This window comes from Pleurodeles waltl, chromosome 6 (genome assembly GCF_031143425.1).
Source record: "Pleurodeles waltl isolate 20211129_DDA chromosome 6, aPleWal1.hap1.20221129, whole genome shotgun sequence".
Classification (NCBI taxonomy): domain Eukaryota; kingdom Metazoa; phylum Chordata; class Amphibia; order Caudata; family Salamandridae; genus Pleurodeles; species Pleurodeles waltl.
In genome coordinates, this window is record NC_090445.1 from 6,048,954 (window position 1) to 6,074,230 (window position 25,277).

The 25,277-nt window shown below is 48.8% G+C and overlaps 1 protein-coding gene across 1 annotated transcript in view; it reads left to right on the top strand.

The window, feature by feature from the left end:
- The first annotated feature begins 60 nt into the window (after positions 1–60).
- Positions 61–25,277, top strand: part of LOC138302240 (carboxypeptidase M-like) — an 87,232-nt gene continuing 62,015 nt past the window's right edge. The window contains exons 1-2 of the mRNA XM_069242559.1: positions 61–259; positions 771–868. Coding sequence (XP_069098660.1) covers positions 61–259; positions 771–868 — 297 coding nt within the window. The remainder of the gene's footprint in view (positions 260–770; positions 869–25,277) is intronic.

Below are 25,277 nucleotides of genomic sequence, written 5' to 3' on the forward strand. Positions count from 1 at the left end.
GAGTAACGCTGAATTATCCTCTGAGGTCCTTTTCAAGAGGTTTTGCGTGTCTTTTGCAGGATGCCGATAGCTCACTTCCTGTCTTGGTGGCTGCTCGTCGGCCTGGTGCTCTGCCATTGGGTTCTCAGAGGGCACAACCAGGCTGGAAGCTTGGAGTTTGTTTATCACTCACAGCAAGAGCTGGAGTCTATCCTCAAAAGCCTGAACCAAGAACACTCGTCCATCAGCCACGTGCATTCTATCGGTGAATCTGTGCAAGGTAAGAGGGAGGCCGCATGTGTATGGGGGGCAGAGGGGGAAGGGCATTCCATGCTCTTTATCCAGCAGATGTACTTTACCTTTCATTGTGTGATGCAACTGGAGCGCCCCGCTTCTGTCTGTTGTGACATGTTCCTTCTGCCTCCCCTGTGTACTGTGCCCACCCACTGCCTTCACTGCATTGGTTGGAGGGGCTGCTCTCTGCTCTCTTGTTTTAGAGGGCCTTCACCGTTCCTTACACGGCTATGCTTTGGGGTGCCCTCTCTTCTACACCTTAGTTTGAGCATGCAGTGCCCTTCCGTTCTTTCTGTTCAGCAGTGATTTATAGTTTTCCATGTTTTAGTTTTGGGGTGCCCTCAGATTTCCCATGTCGTCTTTAGTTATGTCCTTAGAATCTTTCATGCTCTGTTTTTGGAAGTACCCTGGCAGTCTTTGGTACTTTGTGTTTAGGGGTGCACATTTCATGCTTTGTGTTTGGCATTGACCTCAGTCTTGCATGCTTTGTGTTTCAGGGGTCCCCCTTTGGGTCATGATTATTGGTCTTACTCCAAGAATTCATCGAGTTGGTGTTCCTGACTTCAAGTACATTGCGAATATCCATGGCAATGAGGTACGGGCAGAGGGAGCTCTAGTGCCACATCAGTAACCTGATATGCACTGGAGGATCTGTGTCTATGTGTCAGGTGTGATGCCTCTATGCTGATATACATTGTCTCTGTAGCAGGTGTGGTCCCTTTATGCTGATGTCCGTCTGTCTCTTTGTCACAGGTGTGATGCCTCTATGCTGATGTCCATGTGTCTCTTTGTCGCAGGTGTGATGACTCTATGCTGATGTCCGTCTGTCTCTTCGTTGCAGGTGTGGTCCCTTTATGCTGATGTCCATGTGTCTCTTTGTTGCAGGTGTGATGCCTCTCTGCTGATGTCCATGTGTCTCTTTGTTGCAGGTGTGATGCCTCTATCATGATGTCCATGTGTCTCTTTGTCGCAGGCTTGGTGTCTTTATGCTGATGTCCATGTGTCTTTGTGACAGGTTAGGTCCCTTTATGCTGGATGCCCATGTGTCTTTTTATGGCAGGCGTGATGCATTTATGCTGAATGTCCATGTGTCTCTGTAGCAGGTGTGGTGTCTTTGTGCTGATGTCCATGTGTCTCTTTGTCGCAGGTGTGGCCCCTTTTTGCTGATGTCCATGTGTCTCTTTGTCGCAGGTGTGATGCCTCTATGCTGATGTCCATGTGGCTCTTTGTCGCAGGTGTGATGCCTCTATGCTGATGTCCATGTGTCTCTTTGTCGCAGGCGTGGTGTCTTTATGCTGGTGCCCATGTGTCTCTGTGACAGGTGTGGTCCCTTTATGCTGGATGCCCATGTGTCTTTTTAGGGCAGGCGTGATGCCTTTATGCTGAATGTCCACGTGTCTCTGTAGCAGGTGTGGTGCCTTTGTGCTGATGTCCATGTGTCTTTTTGTCGCAGGTGTGATGCCTCTATGCTGGATGTCCATGTGTCTCTTTGTCGTAGGTGTGGTCCCTTTATGCTGATGTCCATGTGTCTCTTTGTTGCAGGTGTGATGCCTCTCTGCTGATGTCCATGTGTCTCTTTGTCGCAGGCGTGGTGCCTTTATGCTGATGTCCCTGTGTCTCTGTAGCAGGTGCGGTGCCTTTATGCTGATGTCCACATGTCTCTGTAGCAGGTGTGGTGCCTTTATGCTGGTGTCCATGTGTCTCTGTAGCAGGTGTGGTGCCTTTATGCTGGTGTCCATGTGTCTCTGTGCCCAGGTGCGGTGCCTTTATGCTGATGTCCACATGTCTCTGTAGCAGGTGTGGTGCCTTTATGCTGGTGTCCATGTGTCTCTGTAGCAGGTGTGGTGTCTTTATGCTGGATGTCCATGTGTCTCTGTGCCCAGGTGCGGTACCTTTATGCTGATGTCCATGTGTCTCTGTAGCAGGTGCGGTGCTTTTATGCTGATGTCCCTGTGTCTCTGTAGCAGGTGTGGTGCCTTTATGCTGGTGTCCATGTGTCTCTGTAGCAGGTGCGGTGCTTTTATGCTGATGTCCCTGTGTCTCTGTAGCAGGTGCGGTGTCTTTATGCTGATGTCCATGTGTCTCTGTAGCAGGTGTGGTGCCTTTATGCTGGTGTCCATGTGTCTCTGTAGCAGGTGTGGTGCCTTTATGCTGGTGTCCATGTGTCTCTGTAGCAGGTGTGGTGCCTTTATGCTGATGTCCATGTGTCTCTGTAGCAGGTGCGGTGCCTTTATGCTGATGTCCCTGTGTCTCTGTAGCAGGTGTGGTGCCTTTATGCTGATGTCCCTGTGTCTCTGTAGCAGGTGTGGTGCCTTTATGCTGATGTCCCTGTGTCTCTGTAGCAGGTATGATGCCTTTGTGCTGATGTCCATATGTCTCTTTGTGGCAGGTGTGGTGCCTTTATGCTGATGTCCATGTGTCTCTGCACAGGTGCGGTGCTTTTATGCTGATGTTCATGTGTTTCTGTAGCAGGTGCAGTGCCTTTATGCTGGTGTCCATGTGTCTCTGTAGCAGGTGTGGTGCCTTTATGCTGATGTCCATGTGTCTCTGTAGCAGGTGCGGTGCCTTTATGCTGATGTCCCTGTGTCTCTGTAGCAGGTGCAGTGCCTTTATGCTGATGTCCATGTGTCTCTGTAGCAGGTGCGGTGCCTTTATGCTGATGCCCATGTGTCTCTGTAGCAGGTGCGGTGCCTTTATGCTGATGTCCCTGTGTCTCTGTAGCAGGTGCGGTGCCTTTATGCTGATGTCCATGTGTCTCTGTAGCAGATGTGGTGCCTTTATGCTGATGTCCCTGTGTCTCTGTAGCAGGTATGATGCCTTTGTGCTGATGTCCATGTGTCTCTTTGTGGCAGGTGTGGTGCCTTTATGCTGATGTTCATGTGTTTCTGTAGCAGGTGTGGTGCCTTTATGCTGATGTCCATGTGTCTCTGTAGCAGGTGTGGTGCCTTTATGCTGATGTCCATGTGTCTCTTTGTCGCAGGCGTGGTGTCTTTATGCTGATGTCCATGTGTCTCTGTAGCAGGTGTGGTACCTTCATGCTGGATGTCCATCTGTCTCTGTAACAGGTGTGGTACCTTTATGCTGATGTCCATGTGTCTCTTTATGGCAGGTGTGGTGCCTTTATGCTGATGCCCATGTGTCTCTGTAGCAGGTGCGGTGCCTTTATGCTGATGTCCATGTGTCTCTGTAGCAGGTGTGGTGCCTTTATGCTGATGTCCATGTGTCTCTGCAGCAGGTGTGGTGCCTTTATGCTGATGTCCCTGTGTCTCTGTGCCCAGGTGCGGTGCCTTTATGCTGATGTCCATGTGTCTCTGTAGCAGGTGTGGTGCCTTTATGCTGATGTCCATCTGTCTCTGTAACAGGTGTGGTACATTTATGCTGATGTCCATGTGTCTCTTTATGGCAGGTGTGGTGCCTTTATGCTGATGCCCATGTGTCTCTGTAGCAGGTGCGGTGCCTTTATGCTGATGTCCATGTGTCTCTGTAGCAGGTGTGGTGCCTTTATGCTGATGTCCATGTGTCTCTGTAGCAGGTGCGGTGCCTTTATGCTGATGTCCCTGTGTCTCTGTAGCAGGTGCGGTGCCTTTATGCTGATGCCCATGTGTCTCTGTAGCAGGAGTGGTGCCTTTATGCTGATGTCCCTGTGCCTCTGTAGCAGGTGAGGTGCCTTTATGCTGGATGTCCATGTGTCTCTTTGTAGCAGGTGAGGTGCCTTTATGCTGGATGTCCATGTGTCTCTTTGTAGCAGGTGAGGTGCCTTTATCCTGGATGTCCATGTGTCTCTTTGTAGCAGGTATGATGCCTTTGTGCTGATGTCCATGTGTCTCTTTGTAGCAGGTGAGGTGCCTTTATGCTGGATGTCCATGTGTCTCTTTGTAGCAGGTGAGGTGCCTTTATGCTGGATGTCCATGTGTCTCTTTGTAGCAGGTATGATGCCTTTATGCTGATGTCCCTGTGTCTCTGTAGCAGGTATGATGCCTTTATGCTGGATGTCCATGTGTCTCTTTGTAGCAGGTGAGGTGCCTTTATGCTGGATGTCCATGTGTCTCTTTGTAGCAGGTGAGGTGCCTTTATGCTGGATGTCCATGTGTCTCTTTGTAGCAGGTGAGGTGCCTTTATGCTGGTGTCCATGTGTCTCTTTGTAGCAGGTATGATGCCTTTGTGCTGATGTCCATGTGTCTCTTTGTAGCAGGTGAGGTGCCTTTATGCTGGATGTCCATGTGTCTCTTTGTAGCAGGTGAGGTGCCTTTATGCTGGATGTCCATGTGTCTCTTTGTAGCAGGTATGATGCCTTTATGCTGATGTCCCTGTGTCTCTGTAGCAGGTATGATGCCTTTATGCTGGATGTCCATGTGTCTCTTTGTAGCAGGTGAGGTGCCTTTATGCTGGATGTCCATGTGTCTCTTTGTAGCAGGTGAGGTGCCTTTATGCTGGATGTCCATGTGTCTCTTTGTAGCAGGTGAGGTGCCTTTATGCTGAATGTCCATGTGTCTCTTTGTAGCAGGTATGATGCCTTTGTGCTGATGTCCATGTGCCTCTGTAGCAGGTGCGGAGCCTTTATGCTGATGTCCATCTGTCTCTGTAACAGGTGTGGTACCTTTATGCTGATGTCCATCTGTCTCTGTAACAGGTGTGGTACCTTTATGCTGATGTCCATGTGTCTCTGTGGGAGGTGTGATGCTTTTATGCTGATGTCCATGTGTCTCTGTAGCAGGCGTTGTTACTTTATGCTGGATGTCCATGTGTCTCTGTGGCAGGTGTGGTGCCTTTGTGCTGATGTCCATGTGTCTCTGTGGCAGGTGTGATGCTTTTATGCTGATGTCCATGTGTCTCTGTAGCAGGCGTTGTTACTTTATGGTGGATGTCCATGTGTCTCTGTAGCAGGTGTGGTGCCTTTATGCTGATATACATTGTCTCTGTAGCAGGTGTGATGCCTTTATGCTGATGTCCACGTGTCTCTGTAGCAGCTGTGGTGCCTTTATGCTGATGTCCATGTGTCTCTTTGTAGCAGGTGTGGTGCCTTTATGCTGGTGTCCATGTGTCTCTGTAGCAGGTGCGGTGCCTTTATGCTGATGTCCATCTGTCTCTGTAACAGGTGTGGTACCTTTATGCTGATGTCCATCTGTCTCTGTAACAGGTGTGGTACCTTTATGCTGATGTCCATGTGTCTCTGTGGGAGGTGTGATGCTTTTATGCTGATGTCCATGTGTCTCTGTAGCAGGCGTTGTTACTTTATGCTGGATGTCCATGTGTCTCTGTGGCAGGTGTGGTGCCTTTGTGCTGATGTCCATGTGTCTCTGTGGCAGGTGTGATGCTTTTATGCTGATGTCCATGTGTCTCTGTAGCAGGCGTTGTTACTTTATGCTGGATGTCCATGTGTCTCTGTAGCAGGTGTGGTGCCTTTATGCTGATATACATTGTCTCTGTAGCAGGTGTGATGCCTTTATGCTGATGTCCACGTGTCTCTGTAGCAGCTGTGGTGCCTTTATGCTGATGTCCATGTGTCTCTTTGTAGCAGGTGTGGTGCCTTTATGCTGGTGTCCATGTGTCTCTATAGCAGGTGTGATGCCTTTATGCTGATGTTCATGTGTCTCTGTAGCAGGTGTGGTACCTCTATGCTGGGTGTCTATGTGTCTCTGTGACAGGTATTTTTGCATTTATCCTGATGTCCATGTGTCTCTTTGTGGGAGGTGTGGTGCTTTTATTCTGGATGTCCCTGTATCTCTTTGTGCAAGTGTGATGCATTTATGCTGGATTTCCATGTGTCTTTTTGTGGCTGGTGTGGTGCTCTTGTGCTGAATGCTCATGTGTCTTTTTGTGGCATGCATGATGCCTTTATGCTGATGTCCTTGTGTCTATTTGTGACCGGTGAGGTACCTTTATGCCGGATGCCCATCAGTCCCTGTGGCAGGTGTGATGCCTTTATGCCGGATGCCCATCAGTCTCTGTGGCAGGTGTGATGCCTTTATGCTGGATGTCCATGTGTCTCTTTGTGGCAGGTGCTGTGCCTTTGTGCTGAATGCTTAGGCATCTTTTTGTGGCAGGTGCGGTGCCTTTGTGCTGAATGCTTGGTATCTCTTTGTGGCAGGTGTGGTGCCTTTATGCCGATGTCCATGTGTCTATGTGGCGGGTGTGGTGCCTTTACGCTGAAGTCCATCTGTCTCTTTATGACAGTGTGATGCTTTTGTCCAGAATGCTCAGGTGTCTCTTTGTGGCAAGTGTGGTGCCTTTCTGCTGAATGCTCAGGTGTCTCTTTGTGGCAGGTGTGGTGCCTTTCTGCTGAATGCTCAGGTGTCTCTTTGTGGCAGGTGTGGTGCCTTTCTGCTGAATGCTCAGGTGTCTCTTTGTGGCAAGTGTGGTGCCTTTCTGCTGAATGCAGGTGTCTCTTTGTGTCTAGTGTTGTGCCTTTGTGCTGAATGCTCAGTTGTCTCTTTGTGGAAGGTGTGGTGCCTTTATGCTGATGTTTGTATGTCTCTGTGCAGGTATGATGCATGTTAGACTTTTCACCGTTGGCGTGGTCTCCCTTAACTTTTTGCCTCTGTTTCCCAGGTTGTTGATGTGTACTGGACTCTGTTTTTGCTACTCTGGGCACTTTACCACTGCTAACCAGTGCTAAAGTGCAAGTGCTCCTATACAAAATGTGTACGTAATTGGTCCATCCATGGTTGGCATATTTGATTTACTGGTAAGTCCCTAGTACAGTGAGCTAGGGGTGCTCAGGGCCTGTCAATCAAATGCTACTAGTGGGCCTGCAGCACTGGTTGTGCCACCCACATTAGGATCCCTGTAACCATGGCTCAGACCTGCCATTGCAGTGCCTGTGTGTGCAGTTGTAAACTGCAAATTCGACTTGCCAAGTGTACCCACTTGTCAGGCCTAAATCTTCCCTTTTCTTACATTTAAGGCACCCCTAAGGTAGGCCCTAGGTAGCCCCATGGGCAGAGTGCAGTGTATGTTTAAGGTAGAACATATACTAATGTGTTGTATATGTCCTAAAAGTGAAATACTGCTAAATTCGGTTTTCACTGTTGCAAAACCTATCCCTCTCATAGCTTAACACGGGGGCTGCCTTTAAATATGATTAAAGTGTAGATTCCCTTTGGGAGTGGATAGACATGTGGAGTTTGGGGTATCTGAATTCACAATTTAAAAATACATCTTTTAGTAAAGTTGATTTTAAGATTGTGTGTTTGAAAATGCCACTTTTTTAGAAAGTGAACATTTTCTTGCTTAAACCATTTCTGTGACTCTGCCTGTTTGTGGATTCCCTGTCTGGGTCAGTTTGACAGTTGCGCAAGTTGCACCTCTCACTAGACAGTGACACAAAGGGAGCTGGAGTGTAGCCTGCATATCCTGATGAGCCATCTGTGCTAGGAGGGAGTGGAGGAGTGGTCACTCACACCTGAAAGGGCTGTGCCTGACCTCACACAATGCAGTCTCCAACCCCCTGGTGAGTGTCTGGGGTCTGGCCTGGGCAAGACAGGATCTCACAAACAAGAGAGACTTTCCTTTGAAGTAAGCCTACTTCAAGGGGCAAAATGGGTATAAGAAGGGCACCCAAAACCACAGACTTTAGAACACTTCTGGAAACCAAGAGGAACCTCTGCCTGGAGAAGAGCTGAGGAAGAAGAGCTGCCCTACCTGTGACTGTGGAGCTATCCTGCAGTTGCTGCTTCTGCCTGTGCAAGAGGACAAAGACTGGACTTTGTGTGCCTTCCTTCTTGTGAAGAACTCCCCAAGGGCCTGAAACTGAACTTGCCTTCTGTTGTTGAAGTCTCAGGGACAGCAAAGACTTCTCTCTGCCAGCATCTAGAGCCTCTCCTGAGACTCCTACCCTGCCAAGTGGTGCCCACCCAGCTCCTGGGACCCCGATAGGAGAAGCTGGCAGAACAAGAGTAAGAAATCCACACACAGACCGCCGTGCGGGAAAAATATCAGTGCAACTCCGAGATGCAGCTGAAAAATCGACACTCGCGGCTGGAGAAACGATGCGCAGCATCGCTGATGGAGGCTGGTGAGATCGCAACCCGCGGTGCGTGGTTTTCAAATCATCGTGTGGCAGGATTTCCGAAGCAAACATCGCTGGGCATGTAAAAGTGACGCAAGGCCTGCCCGGACCCGAGAGTGCTGTTCGGATCAACGTGTTGCTCTCCTGCGGGGAGAAGAAATGACACACGCTGACCCGACCAAAGGAGAAATGCCGCACTGTCTTGCTCGTGAGTGATATCACCGCATCGCAAGCCCCTTTTGACGCATACTCGCCCGTTCGGGGTTATTTTTGACGCACCTGGGTATATTTCCACGCTAACAGCGTTAGCTTTGTGTTTAAAATCACATGAAGACTCTTTTTGTTTTTTTAATTGATAACTTGACTTGTGTATGGTGGATTTTGTTGTTTTGGTTTTGGTTTGTTTTGATAAATATTTTCTATTTTCCTAAACCTGTGTTGTGTCATTTTGTAGTGTTTCCTTAAATTACTGTGTGTGTTGGTACAAATACTCTACACCTAGCACTCTGAAGTTAAGCCTGCCTGCTCATGCAAAGCTACCAAGGTGGTGAGCGGGGGTTAGCTGAGGGTGATTCTCCTTTACCCTGACTAGAGTGAGGGTCCTTGCTTGGACAGGGATTAACCTGGCTGCCAACCAAATACCCCATTTTTAACAATGCCTTTATCCTGTATGTCCATGTGTCTCTTTATGCCAGGTGTGGTGCCTTTATGCTGTATGTCCATGTGTCTCTGTAGCAGGTGTGGTGACATTATCCCGGATTTCCATGTGTCTCTGTAGCAGGTGCGGTGCCTTTATGCTGGATGCCCATGTGCCTCTGTAGCAGGTGTGGTGACACTATGCTGGATGTCCATGTGTCTCTTTGTGGCGGGTCTGTTGCCTTTATCGTGGATATCCATGTGTCTCTGTGATGGACATGGTGGATTTCTTTCCATTATTCAGAAAGCCTTTTTGTGGTGGGTGTGGTTCATTTATCATGAATGTCCATGTTTCTCTGTGGCAAGTTAGTGCCTTTGTGCAGAATGCTCAGGTGTCTCTCTATGGCAGTTGTTAAGCCTTTATGCTGGGTGTCCATGTGTCTTTTTGTAGCAGGTGTGGTGCCTTTGTACTGATGTCCATGTGTCTCTGTAGCAGGTATGGTACCTTCATGCTGGATGTCCATGTGTCTCTGTGCCCAGGTGGGGTGCCTTTATGCTGGATGTCCATGTGTCTCTGTAGCAGGTGAGGTGCCTTTATGCTGCATGTTCAGGTGTCTCTTTAGCAGGTGTGGTCCCTTTATGCTGATGTTCATGTGTCTCTTTATGGCAGGTGTGGAGCCTTTATGCTGGATGTCCATGTGTCTCTCTGTAGCAGGTGTGGTGCCTTTATGCTGGATGTTCATGTGTCACTGTAGAAGGTGTGGTCCCTTTATGCTGAATGTCCACATGTCTCTGTAGCAGGTGTGGTGCCTTTGTGCTGATGTCTATGCGTCTCTTTGTAGCAGGTGTGGTCCCTTTATGCTGAATGTCCACGTGTCTCTGTAGCAGCTGTGGTGCCTTTGTGCTGATGTCCGTGTGTCTCTTTGTAGCAGGTGTGGTGCCTCTATGCTGGATGTCCATGTGTCTCTGTGACAGGTGTTTTTGCATTTTTGCATTTATCCTGATGTCCATGTGTCTCTGTTGCAGGTGTGATGCATGGATGTCCATGTGTCTCTTTGTGGCATGTGTGGTGCCTTTATTCTGGATGTCCATGTGTCTCTTGTGCACGTGTGGTGCATTTATGCTGGATGTCGATTTGTCTTTTTGTGCCAGGTGAGGTGCCTTTGTGCTGAATGCTCATGTGTCTCTTCGTGGCAGGCGTGATGCCTTTATGCTGATGTCCATGTGTCTCTTTGTGACCAGTGTGGTACCTTTATGCCGGATGTCCATCAGTCTCTGTGGCAGGTGTGATGCCTTTTTGCTGGATGTTCATGTGTCTCTGTGGCAGGTGTTGTGCATTCATGCTGGATCTCCATGTGTCTCTTTGTGGCAGGTGCCGTGCCTTTGTGCAGAATGCTCAGGCGTCTTTTTGTGGCAGGTGCAGTGCCTTTGTGTTGAATGCTTGGTATCTCTTTGTGGCAGGTTATGCTGATGTCCATGTGTCTATATGGCAGGTGTGGTGCCTATACACTGATGTCCATCTGTCTGTTTATGCAAAAAGAATAAGTGATGGACGGAATGCTGAACAATGTCAAACATTCACCCCCAGTACAGAGATCTGGGCCTAAATCCATCGTTTGTTTTGATGCCCATGCCATTCCAGTTTGGACCCACCCATATGCAAATCAGTCTTGACCCTGTTCCCCATGGGAACAGTCCAGCCCGAACTGCCAGGTCAGGTCTTCCCTGGACTGGAAACAAGCATCCTGGGACCGGTTTCGGGTTTCACCCCTCATCAGTTTGGTGTCTGCGCTAGCGGGGGAAGATTCCGTCGACCCATGAGAGATTTCTTCTTGGCTTCCAGTGCAGGGTGGAGGCAGACAGCCCTCAGAGCATGCATAACCAGGAAACAGTCGAGAAAGCCGGCAGGATGAGGCACTACAATGTTGCTGGTAGTCTTCTTGCTACTTTGTTGCGGTTATGCAGACGTCCTGGAGCAGTCAGAGGCCCAAGAGGTAAGTGCAGAGGAACTCTGGTGAGCTCTTGCATTTGTTATCTGGTGAGATACCCACAGGAGAGACCCTAAATAGCCCACAGAGGAGGATTGGCTACTGAGAAAGGTAAGCATCAGGAGGGGTCTCTGACATCACCTGCTGGCACTGGCCACTCAGAGCAATCCATTGTGTCCTCACACCTCTGCATCCAAGATGGCAGTGGTCTGGGACACACTGGAGGAGCTCTGGGCACCACCCCTGGGGTGGTGATGGACAGGAGAGTGGTCACTCCCCTTTCCTTTGTCCAGTTTCGCGCCAGAGCAGGGCTGGGGGGATCCCTGAAGCGGTGTAGACTGGCTTATGCAGAGAGGGCACCATCTGTGCCCTTGAAAGCATTTCCAGATGCCAGGAGAGGCTACTCCTCCCAGGCCCTTCACACCTATTTCCAAAGGGAGAGGGTGTAACACCCTCTCTCAGACGAAATCCTTTGTTCTGCCTTCTTGGGACCAGACTGCCCAGGCCCCAGGGGGGCAGAAACCTGTCTGAGGGGTTGGCAGCAGCAGTAGCTGCAGTGGAGACCCCGGAAAGTTAGTTTGGCAGTACCCGGGTTCTATGCTGGAGACCCGGGGATGCATGGAATTGTACCCCCAATACCAGAATGGTATTGGGGTGACAATTCCATGATCCTAGACACGTTACATGGCCATGTTCGGAGTTACCATTGTGACGCTACATATAAGTAGTGACCTATATGTAGTGCACACGTGTAATTGTATCCCCGCACTCACAAAGTCTGGGGAATTTGCCCTGAACAATGTGGGGGCACCTTGGCTAGTGCCAGGGTGCCCACACACTAAGTAACTTAGCACCCAACCTTCACCAAGTGAGGGTTAGACATATAGGTGACTTATAAGTTACTTATGTGCAGTGGTAAATGGCTGTGAAATAACGTGGACGTTGGGGATTTAGATTTCAGCGGACGGGATATCCGTTCCCGTTGTGACAGAGTAATCTCTCCATCAATATCTAAATCAGGCCCTTAGTATTAAAATGCAGTTTTGTGAATATTAAAAAAGCTTAAACTTACACAGACGTGTAAGTTTACTTTTGTGAATCAGGCCCTTTGTGTGCATCTACTGTCTGGTTGCTGAAAGTTCAGATTCGTTCTACCAGACTTCTGTCTCTGAAGTTGTTGTGGATACAGGGACAGCCAAAAACTGGGTTGGTATAATAACTTTTATTGTTGCATACATGGTAGATACCATTCCCTCCCCTCCTGTTTCCTCCCTCCACTGTTACCTTATTGTACGCTCCATTGGAATGTTATGCCGCCTTTCCTAGGTGGCGACAATGGTTGTGAGAGAGGTAGGAGGAGACAAATAGACGCGTTTCTTCAGTCATTTTATCAATTGCATTACCAAATTTGGTGAGGAGTTATCGGCTATATATGAGGTAGCCTAAATATTTCCTCCCCTTTGGATACAATCCTCTCGTCTCCGGTACTCAGGTTCTGTGTACCCTTGTTGAGCATTCTCCAAACCTCTGCTTTGATGTCCACCCTCTTACGTTTAACAGAGCTGCCTGCATCTATATTGGACAGCCCTATGACATTTCCTGCTTTCCGTGATCGACCGGCACTGCCTATCATAGGCCAACAAGACTCCTGATTTCGGTGGGGTGGCTCCCGTCTTCACCAAAGGGTCCACTGCTGACTCGAAGCTGACAAGATTTCAACCTTCCCTGCGGGGGGCAGAGTATCTCTCGTCACCCTGCTCATTGCAAAGCTGACTTCCTCCACTGCAATTGGGGAGAGTTTTTTTTTTCCGTCTGCAACAAAGGACTCGCTGACAGGATTTCAGCTTTTCTTGTATCGGGTGAAGATTTTCCAGTCTGGATAGAGGTCTGAATCCCCTGCTCCTTAATTTAAAGAAAGTGAGATACCATATTCATGGTCTCCCTGAGGTACTTATGTCTGTTCCAATGCCTTCCTGAGGTTCTTTCTTCAATTTAGTGTTTGTCAGTGACACGCCCACTGGATACTGTGATTTGTCTCCTAGTAGTGGTTTTCTGGTGATTGTCAGTGACGTAAACACAGTGTGTGGGTCCCCCAGGTACTTTATTAGTAGTGGTTTTCTGGTGGTTGTCAGTGACGTAAACACAGTGTGTGGGTCCCCCAGGTACTTTATTAGTAGTGGTTTTCTGGTGGTTGTCAGTGACGTAAACACAGTGTGTGGGTCCCCCAGGTACTTTATTAGTAGTGGTTTTCTGGTGGTTGTCAGTGACGTAAACACAGTGTGTGGGTCCCCCAGGTACTTTATTAGTAGTGGTTTTCTGGTGATTGTCAGTGACGCACACAGTGTGTGGGTCCCCCAGGTACTTTATATTGTTGTGTTTGTCAGTGACACGCCCACTGGATACTGTGATTCGTCTCCTAGTAGTGGTTTTCTGGTGATTGTCAGTGACGCACACAGTGTGTGGGTCCCCCAGGTACTTTATTAGTAGTGGTTTTCTGGTGGTTGTCAGTGACGTAAACACAGTGTGTGGGTCCCCCAGGTACTTTATTAGTAGTGGTTTTCTGCTGATTGTCAGTGACGCACACAGTGTGTGGGTCCCCCAGGTACTTTATATTGTTGTGTTTGTCTGTGACACGCCCACTGGATACTGTGATTCGCCTCGTAGTAGTGGTTTTCTGGTGACTGTCAGTGACGTACACAGTGTGTGGGTCTCCCAGGTACTTTATATTGTTGTGTTTGTCAGTGACACACCCACTGAATTCTGTGATTCGCCTCCTACTAGTGGTTTTCTGGTGACTGTCAGTGATGTACACAGTGTGTGGGTCTCCCAGGTACTTTATATTGTTGTGTTTGTCTGTAACACGCCCACTGGATACTGTGATTCGCCTCCTAGTTGTGGTTTTCTTGTGGTCCTCAGTGACACAAACACAGTGTGTGGGTCCCCCAGGTACTTTATTAGTAGTGGTTTTCTGGTGATTGTCAGTGACGCACACAGTGTGTGGGTCCCCTGGGTACTTTATATTGTTGTGTTTGTCAGAGACAAGCCCACTGTGATTCCCCTCCTAGCAGTGGTTTTCTGGTGATTGTCAGTGACGCACACAGTGTGTGGGTCCTCCGGGTACTTTATATTGTTGTGTTTGTCAGAGACACGCCCACTGGATACTGTGATCCGCCTCCTAGAAGTGGTTTTCTGGTGATTGTCAGTGACGCACACAGTGTGTGGGTCCTCCGGGTACTTTATATTGTTGTGTTTGTCAGAGACACGCCTACTGGATACTGTGATTCTCCTCCTAGCAGTGGTTTTCTGGTGATTGTCAGTGACGCACACAGTGTGTGGGTCCCCTGGGTACTTTATATTGTTGTGTTTGTCAGAGACAAGCCCACTGTGATTCGCCTCCTAGTAGTGGTTTTCTGGTGATTGTCAGTGACGCACACAGTGTGTGGGTCCCCTGGGTACTTTATATTGTTGTGTTTGTCAGTGACACGCCCACTGGATACTGTGAGTCGCCTCCTAGCAGTGGTTTTCTGGTGATAGTCAGTGACGCACACAGTACACAGAGGCCTCAGGAGGTGAAGAAGACGCGATGGACAGGGGTACTGTCGTGCTCGGGGAAGGCAAGGTCTACCTCCTCCAAATTGGGACAGCAGGACCTCAGGACAGTCTGTGTCGAAGGGGTCCACCACCTGTGTTCCAAGGAGCACGCTCGTTGCCGTGAGAGGAGTCCAAGAGAACCAGTCTTCAACTCAGAAGGCGCCTGCTTTAGCAGGGAAGTGACTCCGTCACTCCACGGGAGATTTCTTCGGTCTTTCTGGTGCAGAGTGAAGACAGGGAGTCCCAAAGAGTGTGCACACGTGGAAACTGTTGCAGTTGCTGGTTGGAGCTGAAGTTGCAGAGGAAAAATAGCCCTTCTGGATAATTTGTTGCTGTTACAGCGGTTCCTGGAGTGGTCTGCGGTCGATCCGAGGGCCAGAGGATCAAGTAGTAGATGCTGAGGATTCCTGCTGGAAACTCACAAGTAGAATCTGAAGAGAAACCCACAGGAGAGACCCTAAATAGCCCTGAGAGGGGGATTGCTATCTTATCAGGTATGGATGTATCAGCGTAATGGAGTCCCCGCACTCACAAAGTTCTGGGAATTTGCCCTTAACTATGTGGGGCACCTTGGCTAGTGCAAGGGTGCCCTCACGCTTAGTAACTTTGCACCTAACCTTCATTAAATGAAGGTTAGACATATAGGTGACTTATAAGTTACTTAAGTGCAGTAAAAATAGCTGTGAAATAGTGTGTGCACTATTTCACGCAGGCTGCAAAGGCAGTCCTGTGAAAGGGTTTGTCTGAGCTCCTTATGGGTGGCAAAAGAAATGCTGCAGCCCATAGGGATCTCCTGGAACCCCAATGACCTGGGTACCTCAGTACCATATACTAGGGACGTATAAGGGGGGTCTAGTGTGACAATTGTGATTGGTAAATTAAGTCACTAGCCTATAGTGATACATTTAAAAGCAGAGAGAGCACAAGCACTGAGGTTCTGGTTAGCAGAGCCTCAGTCACACAGTCAAACACTACTGACAACACATGCATTAGGCCATAAATTATTAGCTCTGGGGTCCTGACCAGCAGGATCCCAGTGAGAGAGGCAAAAACATACTGACCTACAGGTAAACATGGGGGCAACATGCCAAAAAAGATGGTACTTTCCTACAGGGTTTGCAAAGGGGGACGCCATCTGCTGCTAGCAGCAGACCTGGCCGTCGAATTTCAAGGGCAGCAGCCCTTTGAAGCTCACTGCACATTCCTGAGGGAGGGGGTGTCGGCTCCTCCACCCAGGAAGGGCTTTGTTTCACAAACCAGAGAGGCAGGGCTCTCCCCCAAGGTTTGTGGATTGGCTGTCTGGAGGCAGCAGGCTGGATGGAACCAGTCAGCAATCATGCCAGGATAGTTAGCTTTTTCAGGGGGCACCTCTAAGGTGACCCCTGGGTACTTTTTAGAATAAATCCAGTATTGGTACCAGTTTGGATTTATTATTCTGAGTTGTTTGATACCACACAACCCAGGGTTCAGAGTAGCCATTATGTAGCTGCGAAACTCGTATTGACCAGTGTCCAGCACATATATTAAAGTGGCTGCTCTGTTCACTCACTATGTCCCAGATTTGACAAGGACACAGTGGGGGCATATTGCTCATGCAATTATGCCCTGACATATAGTATGGTGCACCCTGCCTCAGGGCTGGAAGGCATGCTAGAGGGGTGACTTACCCATAGAATATGCAGTGTAGGGTGGACAGGGCACACAGGGAGTGTGCCAATGTCGAGTTTGTATTTTAGGTTTGCACCAGGACACACAGCCTGCTATGGCAGTGCTGGGTGCATCTGGATGCATGACTCTTGAGGGTGGCACAATCAGTGCTGCTGCCCTCAGGGGCTTACCCATAGTACCCCATGCCCTGGGTACCTTAGTACCTTTTACTAGGGACTTATAGTGGTAGCTAAAGGTGTATCCAATTACTTTTACCATGTTTTAAGGAAAGAACACTGACACTGGGAACCCGGTTAGCAGGATCCCAGTGCACTCCTGTCCAAGCTGCACTCAGAAATCAGGCAAAAAGTGGAGAGGTACTGCAACAAGGAGCCAGCCTCTTACACTGATTCTACAATATTCACTGCACTTGGGAAACTCGCTCCATAATGCTTTGCGGGGCATTTCTTTTTAAAAACATTTTAGCCCACAACTCAGCATGTGGTGGTCTTATGACAATGAGACCACCACCAAACCGCTCCGCACGACACACTTTTTCTGTCTAGGTCATCTGTGGGTCTCCACACTAGATTAGTGGGGACCCCAAAATAATAACCTCTACCACCATTCAATGTATTTTTAAGCTCTTTCATGGATGGGACTTTTGTTTTACGTCTGGGAGTCGTTTGTGTTTTAAGGGCCTTGTTTGTAATAGTATTGCAGTAGGCTTGCTAGGCCTCAAAATGTGTAAGGCACTACGGCAGTGGTTCCCAATCTGTGCGCCGCGGCTCGCTGGTGCGCCATCAAAACTAGCCAGGGGCGCCGCACACAGTTTGGGAACCACTGAGCTATTTATAGCCCTTGGGCCAGTTCGTACAAAATAAAACTACTCAGTTGTAGCAGCTCTTTTTTAATTTTGTCCTTGAGCGCCCTCTGGTGGTTAAACACAACTAAAGGGATTCTACATTTCACAATATTTAACCAGTTATGTTATAACTACATAAAAATGAGACCTGCTGTGAGAAGGTAGCCTCTTTCTAGCCTTGTTACCCCCACTTTTGGCCTGTTTGTGAGTGTATGTCAGGGTGTTTGTCACTGTTTTCACTGTCTCACTGGGATCCTGATAGCCAGACCTCAGTGCTCATAGTGAAAACACTGTGGTTTCAGTATGTTTGTTATGTGTCACTGGGATCCTGCTGGTCAGGACCCCAGTGCTCATAGGTTTGTGGCCTATATGTATGTGTCACTGGGACCCTGTCACACAGGGCCCCAGTGCTCATAGGTGTGCATGTATATGTTCCCTGTGTGGTGCCTAACTGTCTCACTGAGGCTCTGCTAACCAGAACCTCAGTGGTTATGCTCTCTCATTACTTTCAAATTGTCACTAACAGGCTAGTGACCATTTTTACCAATTTACATTGGCTTACTGGAACACCCTTATAATTCCATAGTATATGGTACTGAGGTACCCAGGGTATTGGGGTTCCAGGAGATCCCTATGGGCTGCAGCATTTCTTTTGCCACCCATAGGGAGCTCTGACAATTCTTACACAGGCCTGCCACTGCAGCCTGAGTGAAATAACGTCCACGTTATTTCACAGCCATTTTACACTGCACTTAAGTAACTTATAAGTCACCTATATGTCTAACCTTTACCTGGTAAAGGTTAGGTGCAAAGTTACTTAGTGTGAGGGCACCCTGGCACTAGCCAAGGTGCCCCCACATTGTTCAGAGCCAATTCCCTGAACTTTGTGAGTGCGGGGACACCATTACACGCGTGCACTACATATAGGTCACTACCTATATGTAGCTTCACAATGGTAACTCCGAATATGGCCATGTAACATGTCTACGATCATGGAATTGCCCCCTCTATGCCATCCTAGCATAGTTGGCACAATCCCATGATCCCAGTGGTCTGTAGCACAGACCCTGGTACTGCCAAACTGCCCTTCCTGGGGTTTCACTGCAGCTGCTGCTGCTGCCAACCCCTCAGACAGGCATCTGCCCTCCTGGGGTCCAGCCAGGCCTGGCCCAGGATGGCAGAACAAAGAACTTCCTCTGAGAGAGGGTGTGACACCCTCTCCCTTTGGAAAATGGTGTGAAGGCAGGGGAGGAGTAGCCTCCCCCAGCCTCTGGAAATGCTTTCTTGGGCACAGATGTGCCCAATTCTGCATAAGCCAGTCTACACCGGTTCAGGGACCCCTTAGCCCCTGCTCTGGCGCGAAACTGGACAAAGGAAAGGGGAGTGACCACTCCCCTGACCTGCACCTCCCCTGGGAGGTGTCCAGAGCTCCTCCAGTGTGCTCCAGACCTCTGCCATCTTGGAAACAGAGGTGCTGCTGGCACAAAGGACTGCTCTGAGTGGCCAGTGCCACCAGGTGACGTCAGAGACTCCTGCTGATAGGCTCCTTCAGGTGTTAGTAGCCTATCCTCTCTCCTAGGTAGCCAAACCCTCTTTTCTGGCTATTTAGGGTCTCTGTCTCTGGGGAAACTTTAGATAACGAATGCATGAGCTCAGCCGAGTTCCTCTGCATCTCCCTCTTCACCTTCTGATAAGGAATCGACCGCTGACCGCGCTGGAAGCCTGCAAACCTGCAACATAGTAGCAAAGACGACTACTGCAACTCTGTAACGCTGATCCTGCCGCCTTCTCGACTGTTTTCCTGCTTGTGCATGCTGTGGGGGTAGTCTGCCTCCTCTCTGCACCAGAAGCTCCGAAGAAATCTCCCGTGGGTCGACGGAATCTTCCCCCTGCAACCGCAGGCACCAAAAAGCTGCATTTCCGGTCCCTTGGGTCTCCTCTCAGCACGACGAGCGAGGTCCCTCGAATCCAGCGACACCGTCCAAGTTACCCCCACAGTCCAGTGACTCTTCAGCCCAAGTTTGGTGGAGGTAAGTCCTTGCCTCACCTCGCTGGGCTGCATTGCTGGGAACCGCGACTTTGCAAGCTTCTCCGGCCCCTGTGCACTTCCGGCGGAAATCCTGTGTGCACAGCCAAGCCTGGGTCCACGGCACTCTAACCTGCATTGCACGACTTTCTAAGTTGGTCTCCGGCGACGTGGGACTCCTTTGTGCAACTTCGGCGAGCACCGTTTCACGCATCCTCGTAGTGCCTGTTTCTGGCACTTCTCCGGGTGCTACCTGCTTCAGTGAGGGCTCCTTGTCTTGCTCGACGTCCCCTCTCTCAGCAGGTCCAATTTGCGACCTCCTGGTCCCTCCTGGGCCCCAGCAGCGTCCAAAAACGCCAAACGCACGATTTGCGTGTAGCAAGGCTTGTTGGCGTCCATCCGGCGGGAAAACACTTCTGCACGACTCTCCAAGGCGTGGGGGATCCATCCTCCAAAGGGGAAGTCTCTAGCCCTTGTCGTTCCTGCAGTATTCACAGTTCTTCAGCCTAGTAAGAGCTTCTTTGCACCAACCGCTGGCATTTCTTGGGCATCTGCCCATCTCCGAGTTGCTTGTGACTTTTGGACTTGGTCCCCTTCTTCCACAGGTACCCTCAGTCAGGAATCCATCGTTGTTGCATTGCTGATTTGTGTTTTCCTTGCATTTTCCCTCTAACACGACTATTTTGTCCTTAGGGGAACTTTAGTGCACTTTGCACTCACTTTTCAGGGTCTTGGGGAGGGTTATTTTTCTAACTCTCACTATTTTCTAATAGTCCCAGCGACCCTCTACAAGGTCACATAGGTTTGGGGTCCATTCGTGGTTCACATTCCACTTTTGGAGTATATGGTTTGTGTTGCCCCTATCCCTATGTTTCCCCATTGCATCCTATTGTAACTATACATTGTTTGCACTGTTTTCTAAGACTATACTGCATATTTTTGCTATTGTGTATATATATCTTGTGTATATTTCCTATCCTCTCACTGAGGGTACACTCTAAGATACTTTGGCATATTGTCATAAAAATAAAGTACCTTTATTTTTAGTATAACTGTGTATTGTGTTTTCTTATGATATTGTGCATATGACACTAGGTGGTACTGTAGTAGCTTCACACGTCTCCTAGTTCAGCCTGAGCTGCTTTGCTAAGCTACCATTATCTATCAGCCTAAGCTGCTAGACACCCTATACACTAATAAGGGATAACTGGGCCTGGTGCAAGGTGCAAGTACCCCTTGGTACTCACTACAAGCCAGTCCAGCCTCCTACATTGGTTGTGCAGCGGTGGGATAAGTGCTTTGAGACTACTTACCACTCTTGTCATTGTACTTTTCATAAGAGAAAAATATACAAAACAAGGTCAGTGTATATACACATAGCCAAAAAGTTTTGCATTTCCTCTTTTCACTCTTTTCTAAGTGCTGAAAAGTACTTCTAAACTTTCAAAAAGTTCTTAAAAGTTTAAAAAGTTTTTTCTGTCTTTCCAAAAAGTTCTGAAAACTTTTTTTCTCTTTGTCTATCACTTTAACTCTCTCTAAAAAATGTCTGGCACAGGCCAAAAAGTTGAACTGTCCAAACTTGCATATGATCACCTTAGCTGGAAAGGAGCAAGGAGTCTCTGCATAGAGAGAGGTTTGAGTGTAGGGAAGAATCCTTCCTTAGAACTGTTAATTAATATGCTTAGAGTACAGGATAAGGCCATAAGTGCCCAATCTGTAGAAAAAGTAGCTAATGGTTCTCAATCTGATCCAGGGACTCCCCCAGGAAAAGGTTCAGGAAAGAAACTTCTCAGCCTGCCCATTACTAGACAGTCTAGCATAGTTGGTACAGAGGTTGAATCACATCATACTGATGATGTGCTCTCACATTATGCTGGTAGCCAAGCTGTTAGGGTGCCCTTGGTAAGGGACAGGTCTCCTTCTGTTCATTCCCATCATACCTCTGTATCTAGAAATGTCCCTCCCACCCACCCTGATGACAGATTGTTAGAAAGGGAGCTCAATAGATTGAGAGTGGAGCAAACCAGACTGAAGCTCAAGAAGCAACAGCTGGATTTGGATAGACAGTCTTTAGAAGTAGAGAGGGAAAGACAGAAGTTGGGTTTAGAAACCCATGGTGGCAGCAGCAGTATTCCCCATAGTCATCCTGCAAAAGAGCATGATTCCAGGAATCTGCATAAGATAGTTCCCCCTTACAAGGAGGGGGATGACATTAACAAGTGGTTTGCTGCACTTGAGAGGGCCTGTGCTGTACAGGATGTCCCTCAAAAGCAGTGGGCTGCTATCCTATGGCTATCATTTACTGGAAAAGGTAGGGATAGGCTCCTTACTGTAAAAGAAAATGATGCTAACAATTTCCAAGTTCTTAAGAATGCACTCCTGGATGGTTATGGCTTAACCACTGAACAGTACAGGATAAAGTTCAGAGATACCAAAAAGGAGTCTTCACAAGACTGGGTTGATTTCATTGACCAGGCAGTGAAGGCCTTGGAGGGGTGGTTACATGGCAGTAAAGTTACTGATTATGAAAGCCTGTATAACACAATCCTGAGAGAGCATATACTTAATAATTGTGTGTCTGTAGGAGGCTGGACTGGCTTGTAGTGAGTACCAAGGGGTACTTGCACCTTGCACCAGGCCCAGTTATCCCTTATTAGTGTATAGTGTGTCTAGCAGCTTAGGCTGATAGATAATGGTAGCTTAGCAAAGCAGCTCAGGCTGAACTAGGAGACGTGTGAAGCTAGTACAGTACCACTTAGTGTCATATGCACAATATCATAAGAAAACACAATACACAGTTATACTAAAAATAAAGGTACTTTATTTTTATGACAATATGCCAAAGTATCTTAGAGTGTACCCTCAGTGAGAGGATAGGAAATATACACAAGATATATATACACAATAGCAAAAATATGCAGTATAGTCTTAGAAAACAGTGCAAACAATGTATAGTTACAATAGGATGCAATGGGGAAACATAGGGATAGGGGCAACACAAACCATATACTCCAGAAGTGGAATGCGAACCACGAATGGACCCCAAACCTATGTGACCTTGTAGAGGGTCGCTGGGACTATTAGAAAATAGTGAGAGTTAGAAAAATAACCCTCCCCAAGACCCTGAAAAGTGAGTGCAAAGTGCACTAAAGTTTCCCTAAGGACAAAATAGTCGTGTTAGAGGGAAAATGCAAGGAAAACACAAATCAGCAATGCAACAACGATGGATTCCTGACTGAGGGTACCTGTGGAACAAGGGGACCAAGTCCAAAAGTCACAAGCAGCTCGGAGATGGGCAGATGCCCAAGAAATGCCAGCGGTTGGTGCAAAGAAGCTCTTACTAGGCTGAAGAACTGTGAATACTGCAGGAACGACAAGGGCTAGAGACTTCCCCTTTGGAGGATGGATCCCCCACGCCTTGGAGAGTCGTGCAGAAGTGTTTTCCCGCCGGATGGACGCCAACAAGCCTTGCTACACGTAAATCGTGCGTTTGGCGTTTTTCGACGCTGCTGGGGCCCAGGAGGGACCAGGAGGTCGCAAATTGGACCTGCAGAGAGAGGGGACGTCGAGCAAGACAAGGAGCCCTCACTGAAGCAGGTAGCACCCGGAGAAGTGCCAGAAACAGGCACTACGAGGATGCGTGAAACGGTGCTCGCCGAAGTTGCACAAAGGAGTCCCACGTCGCCGGAGACCAACTTAGAAAGTCGTGCAATGCAGGTTAGAGTGCCGTGGACCCAGGCTTGGCTGTGCACACAGGATTTCCGCCGGAAGTGCACAGGGGCCGGAGAAGCTTGCAAAGTCGCGGTTCCCAGCAATGCAGCCCAGCGAGGTGAGGCAAGGACTTACCTCCACCAAACTCGGGCTGAAGAGTCACTGGACTGTGGGAGTCACTTGGACGGTGTCGCTGGATTCGAGGGACCTCGCTCGTCGTGCTGAGAGGAGACCCAAGGGACCGGAGATGCAGCTTTTTGGTGCCTGCGGTTGCAGGGGGAAGATTCCGTCGACCCACGGGAGATTTCTTCGGAGCTTCTGGTGCAGAGAGGAGGCAGACTACCCCCACAGCATGCACAAGCAGGAAAACAGTCGAGAAGGCGGCAGGATCAGCGTTACAGAGTTGCAGTAGTCGTCTTTGCTACTATGTTGCAGGTTTGCAGGCTTCCAGCGCGGTCAGCGGTCGATTCCTTATCAGAAGGTGAAGAGGGAGATGCAGAGGAACTCGGCTGAGCTCATGCATTCGTTATCTAAAGTTTCCCCAGAGACAGAGACCCTAAATAGCCAGAAAAGAGGGTTTGGCTACCTAGGAGAGAGGAAAGGCTACTAACACCTGAAGGAGCCTATCAGCAGGAGTCTCTGACGTCACCTGGTGGCACTGGCCACTTAGAGCAGTCCAGTGTGCCAGCAGCACCTCTGTTTCCAAGATGGCAGAGGTCTGGAGCACACTGGAGGAGCTCTGGACACCTCCCAGGGGAGGTGCAGGTCAGGGGAGTGGTCACTCCCCTTTCCTTTGTCCAGTTTCGCGCCAGAGCAGGGGCTAAGGGGTCCCTGAACCGGTGTAGACTGGCTTATGCAGAATTGGGCACATCTGTGCCCAAGAAAGCATTTCCAGAGGCTGGGGGAGGCTACTCCTCCCCTGCCTTCACACCATTTTCCAAAGGGAGAGGGTGTCACACCCTCTCTCAGAGGAAGTTCTTTGTTCTGCCATCCTGGGCCAGGCCTGGCTGGACCCCAGGAGGGCAGATGCCTGTCTGAGGGGTTGGCAGCAGCAGCAGCTGCAGTGAAACCCCAGGAAGGGCAGTTTGGCAGTACCAGGGTCTGTGCTACAGACCACTGGGATCATGGAATTGTACCAACAATGCCAGGATGGCATAGAGGGGGCAATTCCATGATCATAGACATGTTACATGGCCATATTCGGAGTTACCATGGTGAAGCTACATATAGGTAGTGACCTATATGTAGTGCACGCGTGTAATGGTGTCCCCGCACTCACAAAGTTCAGGGAATTGGCTCTGAACAATGTGGGGGCACCTTGGCTAGTGCCAGGGTGCCCTCACACTAAGTAACTTTGCACCTAACCTTTACCAGGTAAAGGTTAGACATATAGGTGACTTATAAGTTACTTAAGTGCAGTGTAAAATGGCTGTGAAATAACGTGGACGTTATTTCACTCAGGCTGCTGTGGCAGGCCTGTGTAAGAATTGTCAGAGCTCCCTATGGGTGGCAAAAGAAATGCTGCAGCCCATAGGGATCTCCTGGAACCCCAATACCCTGGGTACCTCAGTACCATATACTAGGGAATTATAAGGGTGTTCCAGTAAGCCAATGTAAATTGGTAAAATTGGTCACTAGCCTGTTAGTGACAATTTGAAAGTAATGAGAGAGCATAACCACTGAGGTTCTGGTTAGCAGAGCCTCAGTGAGACAGTTAGGCACCACACAGGGAACATATACATGCACACCTATGAGCACTGGGGCCCTGTGTGACAGGGTCCCAGTGACACATACATATAGGCCACAAACCTATGAGCACTGGGGTCCTGACTAGCAGGATCCCAGTGACACATAACAACCATACTGAAAACATAGTGTTTTCACTATGAGCACTGAGGCCTGGCTATCAGGATCCCAGTGAGACAGTGAAAACAGTGACAAACACCCTGACATACACTCACAAACAGGCCAAAAGTGGGGGTAACAAGGCTAGAAAGAGGCTACCTTCTCACAGTGTCTGATTTGTTGCACCAGTACCTGGTAGACTCTGATCTGACCTCTCCCCAAGAATTGGGAAAGAAGGCAGACAAATGGGTCAGAACAAGGGTGAACAGAAAAGTTCATACATGGGGTGACAAAGATGGCAATAAGAAGAAAGATGGTGAAAAATCTCAAGATAAGCATGGGGATAAGGGTAAAACCAAAGATCCCACTTCAAATCTTAAACACTCTTCAGAGGGTGGGGATAAAACAAATTCTTCCTCTTCTTCCCAACCTGCACACATTAAAAAGCCTTGGTGCTTTGTGTGTAAAAATAGAGGCCATAGGCCAGGGGATAAGTCCTGTCCAGGTAAACCCCCTGAGCCTACCACCACTAATACATCAAGCTCTAGTGCCCCTAGCAGTAGTGGTACTAGTGGTGGGACTGCTGGCAACAGTCAAGCAAAGGGTGTAGTTGGGTTCACTTATGGGTCCATAGTGGAAACTGATGTCATCAGTCCCAAGACAGTTTCTGTCACACCTAGTGGCATT